Source organism: Asparagus officinalis, chromosome 4, assembly GCF_001876935.1.
Source record: "Asparagus officinalis chromosome 4, Aspof.V1, whole genome shotgun sequence".
NCBI classification, from domain to species: domain Eukaryota; kingdom Viridiplantae; phylum Streptophyta; class Magnoliopsida; order Asparagales; family Asparagaceae; genus Asparagus; species Asparagus officinalis.
The window spans coordinates 8,825,871-8,830,505 of NC_033797.1; the positions used below are offsets into that span (position 1 = coordinate 8,825,871).

General features: G+C 36.2%; 1 protein-coding gene across 1 annotated transcript in view; it reads right to left on the minus strand.

Annotated features, from left to right (window-relative positions):
- The window catches only part of LOC109836539 (AUGMIN subunit 7), a 6,818-nt gene extending 2,844 nt beyond the window's left edge, over positions 1 to 3,974 (minus strand). The window contains exons 1-5 of the mRNA XM_020404456.1: positions 3,756 to 3,974; positions 3,549 to 3,634; positions 2,016 to 2,077; positions 1,338 to 1,429; positions 1,081 to 1,206 (exon numbers count right to left, since the gene is read on the minus strand). Of these exons, the coding sequence (XP_020260045.1) occupies positions 1,081 to 1,206; positions 1,338 to 1,429; positions 2,016 to 2,077; positions 3,549 to 3,634; positions 3,756 to 3,889 (500 nt within the window). The 5' untranslated portion in view covers positions 3,890 to 3,974. The remainder of the gene's footprint in view (positions 1 to 1,080; positions 1,207 to 1,337; positions 1,430 to 2,015; positions 2,078 to 3,548; positions 3,635 to 3,755) is intronic.

The following is a 4,635-nucleotide window of genomic DNA, read 5'->3' on the forward strand; positions in this document are numbered from 1 at the left end:
GAAAGATTCACCTCTTTAAATCTCTTAAACCACTATACAAAAAACTTTGGGTAAATCATAGAATCTTTCCTGTCTATCTACATTCAGGTAGCAAATTCTTTTTTTTATAAACTATATATACCTAAGGTGTGAATCATTAACTCAAATGGCATACAAGAATGAGAAAAGGATGAAGTGTGGTAGCAAGTTCCCAGTCACTTTGAGGGCCTACTCACATCTTCCACCCATAATTTTAGCTCATCGTTTCTTCTTTCCTGGACCTAGAACATGATGTTAGCACCTAAGACTAGACTGTACCACCATCAAACCCTCTCCAACTATAAATAGACAATCAAACTTACAATACATGTGACAATAACTCATATCTGAGACTGAATAGTACAATATAATTGCATGATTGCTTTTATGCTTGATTACACTTCAATCCATATTAGGTGCTTAGTTGCTGTTCGTAACATGCCATTTCGTTATCCAGAAACCTGTCCACAATTATTTTGACCTGCAAAGCTTCCATTCTCATTCCTCACCAAATACTTCTTATTTCTGCTTGGACAGTCTGCAATGAGCAAATAACCAATGTAGCTGATAGGACAGCAGTATGAAAACTCTAGAATTCTCGTTAAGCAAGTTAGATCACTTCATGTCTCGAACAACAGCCCTAGACTGTTTAGATCGAATCCATGAGCAACCTTAACATCAAATGATGGTGTCAAATATGCGAAATAAATTTAATTTGACAGCACAGATGTAAACGAAATGCAGTATATTTTAACTTTAAGTGTATGATTTATATGGAGATTTTAAACTTAATAGGTGCTTGAATAACTTGTTACAGCAACTGTACTGATAAATTATCAGTGCTTTGTAGCTGACACTCAGAGCTAGAGAAGTAAAGAAACCTATGCACCATATGCAAGTTTCACACAATCACAGATTCACAATGCAAAGAACTTGAAGCACAGAAACTGAAGACCTATCAACATTTGCAAACTATACAACAAGATCCCTCAGCTTCACAGATTTAACTAAAATCCAAAATGGTGCCATATTTTCTCAACAGAAGAGACAGAAAATGCTTACAATGGGTAAATGGATTGAATTTGAACATCTGCAGGAAAAAGCTTGCACTCCTCGGAGAAAACCTGCGCTTGTCTCTCTGCTATGGAATCCAACAATTGTACATCCTTTGCCAGCTGTTCATCGACGCTGCACTTACATCAGATATAAAATTAATGGATCTTATATTGCAAAATTGAGAAAACATATCAAGTAAACGTGTGATATACTATGAATAGTGCAACGATTAGGGAATGTCGAACTACGAAAACTCGCCTAACCTCCATTCCGGATAGTCAGAATAGCAACTTGCTTCCACGAGATCTACAATAAGATGAAGCATCTCAACACGCTCTTCGTAGCTGCCCCTTCCCTGGGATCAGTGGGCATTTAACATTTCAGGTTGGAGGAAGGAAATCTCAGTTCAAGAGCTGGACGAAGTTGAAAGTGCAATTCACATATGAGAGGATGTGTCTACAATTCCTTATTTCAAAATACATTAGCTGCTCCACTATTGAAACAGAAAGCTAGGGATCCTTGCATATGACATTGGAACTCTTCAGGTGTATCCCGTAGTGAAAAATGTTTTGATTTCAACTTTGTAAATCTATATGAAAGTTTTTGCTCCTTAAATTACTTTTTGGATTTCTTATGTGAAGAAAAGGCTTATCATTTGTTACACATCTTGATCTCTACCCAATGTTATGATGCCAATCAACGATCCCGATCCCGTAAATCTTGGTGGTTGATTGGTGGTATGAACTAATATCAAATAGTATATATTGCCTCCCATGGTATAACAGGAAAACAAAAACTCAAAGATCTAGCAGTCCTCATTTACAAAATTGGTAATTCAAAGTTTTAAACTTCAAACATAGAAAATGAAAAGCCAGACATCACAAACTTCATGTCTCTATAATATACTGGCATATTTGATTTACTCAAAGTCAATATCTCACCTGGATTGCTTCTGTATCAACTGAAGATGTAATACCCAAGAAGCTTGCTATCTCAGCCAGATCTGTGAAACTACAAAACATTTTGTCATTCACAATATTTGAATATAATATATCTTCTCTTATACAAAACAAATAAGAAAGAAACATAATTTTTGGAGAAGATTCTCATGTTCTCAACAAAGTTCATATTAATCCTAAGGTTACACAAGAGGAAAAGAATGTCACACGAAATGGTGGAAGATACATTTGTTATTGCATGGTTGTAACTTGTAAGCAACCAGGCATTTTGGCCCCAAGGGTCAAAGGGAAAAATATAATGCTGACATTAGTTTCAAATAATACAAAAAATTTGAGACAGTGCTAAAAAAATGGTTTCACGCTCCAGCTACTTCGGTTTCCAATTCAGTGTTTCTTCCAGAACTATCAATAATAAGTAATGTTTGTAGGAAAAAGTCGATGAAACAAACTGCAGAGTGGCTGATTACCTTTCCCTTAAAAACAAGTAATTTGACATGCTATATGAAGGACTTGGTCAAATTTCATTGTAATGGAAGTTTCAACAATTAACTGCCAAGTCATGCCAATAAGATATACTAGTAAAATGACACTTGAGGAATGTTTTTCCATTTGGTGACAGGTGAAACTTGCTGTGGCATATTTGCCTCCATGTTCTGGCATCTTTGGTCTCCTTTTCCATGGAGAAATTTGGGTAGCAAGAGTTTAAACTGTAATGGGTATTCCAACCAAATAACTGCCACACGAGGTTTCCTGACAAGCATCTCTTTTCTCATAATTCCCTTATAGGAGCTTGTTACCAAATTATTGTGGATAGAAAGTTTACATTAGTTCATAAAGTTTAGTACAAAAACTTCCACGGGACCTTCACGGTATGGGATTATGTTAGCTCCATGTTTGATGATGAATTTTGCTGCTAAGCATGATATACATATAATGTCAAGGGTGACCAATTACCTCAGTACAGCATGTACCATTATACGTGGGTAGTACTGTAGTACGGGTTAGGAGGTGGATAAGTGATAAGGCTTGAGTTTTATTGAAACCCTCAAAATATAACATAGCAAACTAATAACTAAGTATCTAACCAATAAAATAATAGTATCGGGAACTCCATTACAGATGGAAAAAGTTGTTCTTCTCTATGAGGTGCGATATGTTGCTTGAATGAAAAAACGAAGATCGTACTAGGAAAATTGTCATCTACTTATCATTGCGCTACGTCAACTAGGTTTACTTCCAGAATGCTTATTACTTTATTTATCTCAAAGCTCAAGAACTAGAAAAACCCATTATATTGGCGCACTTACCCATATGCAAAATAAAATTACATGTCAACCACTCTCACCTCATTCTATATTCTAATGCATGTACAATTTATCAACCAGCAGTATCTCTAACAGCAACATAATAATCGCTAATTGGGAACAGAATTACTTCTTTTTCCAAAAAAAGTTTCGTATCCGGTTAATTTACTCATACAATCAGAAACAATAATTTAAAAAAAGGGAAGATTACGTTGGATTCTAGCCGTCTCCTCATCGCGATCCATGTTATCCCCTTGCCAATTCTGCTGCGTGAACGGCGATCTGTCTCCTAAAAGCCTGTCAAAAAAAAGGAGAAGAACAGCACTAGGGTTTTGAGAGGGATGAGATGAAATTTTCATCTTGAAGCTAGAAATTAGGGTTTTGCAGAAAATGAACTGAGGATATCGAGATTGTGGACCTGAAGAAGAGCCATTCGAGGAGGGCGTAGCGCTCGGCGCCGGCGAAGAGGAGAGATTGGGCGGGGGCGTTGGATCGGGGGTAATTGAGAACCGACAGCTTCTTCTGAATCTCCTCCATTTGCTTTGACGCCATTGTTGATCTCTTTCGAGGATCTAGGGCTCCGGCGATTTTTTTCCTTTTTTTTTTTCACTTAAATTTGATCTCTGGTGGTCTCAGCAGGCCGAGACTGGAGACGGCAAGGTACGTTTTAAACGGATTATTTCCAGCTAAGTACCTGGAAATTTACCCCTTTTTAATTTTGATACCCTTTTCCCCCCTCTCTCGAGCTCAACAAAATTTAACTGTAGTCAACCTTTTGAACCATCTTTTTGGTGTTATACCCTCACTTGTACATATTTATTGTAAACCCAAAAACATTTATAAATGGGCAAAATTAGAAAACCAAAAAATAATAATTACATTGCCCACATCTTCCCTTTACTTGCCACTTACACATGTTTTAAATCCTCCACCAGCATTTTATAGTTAACCCCATTTTAAATCTAAAGAAAAAAAATCAAAACATGTGCCAAATATTATACATCCAAATTTTAATAATTTTATAACTCACTAAAGAGAGAAATTTGTGAGGAATGTTGGATTTAATCTAATAAATCTATTTGTGGGCACATATGATTAATCAATGTGTATTGCTATCTTTCAGGATAACCCACTAAAGTGATCAATTAAGTTGGGTTAATTTGGTATTTAAATAAGTCATGGGGTTATATGTGCAGATACCAGGTTGTAATTGTAATTTATTGAGGGGCTAAATTACAAAAGTACAACATCTATAAATAAGGGGTTATGGTCCCTAACCTAGGGTTACACTCTGTAAT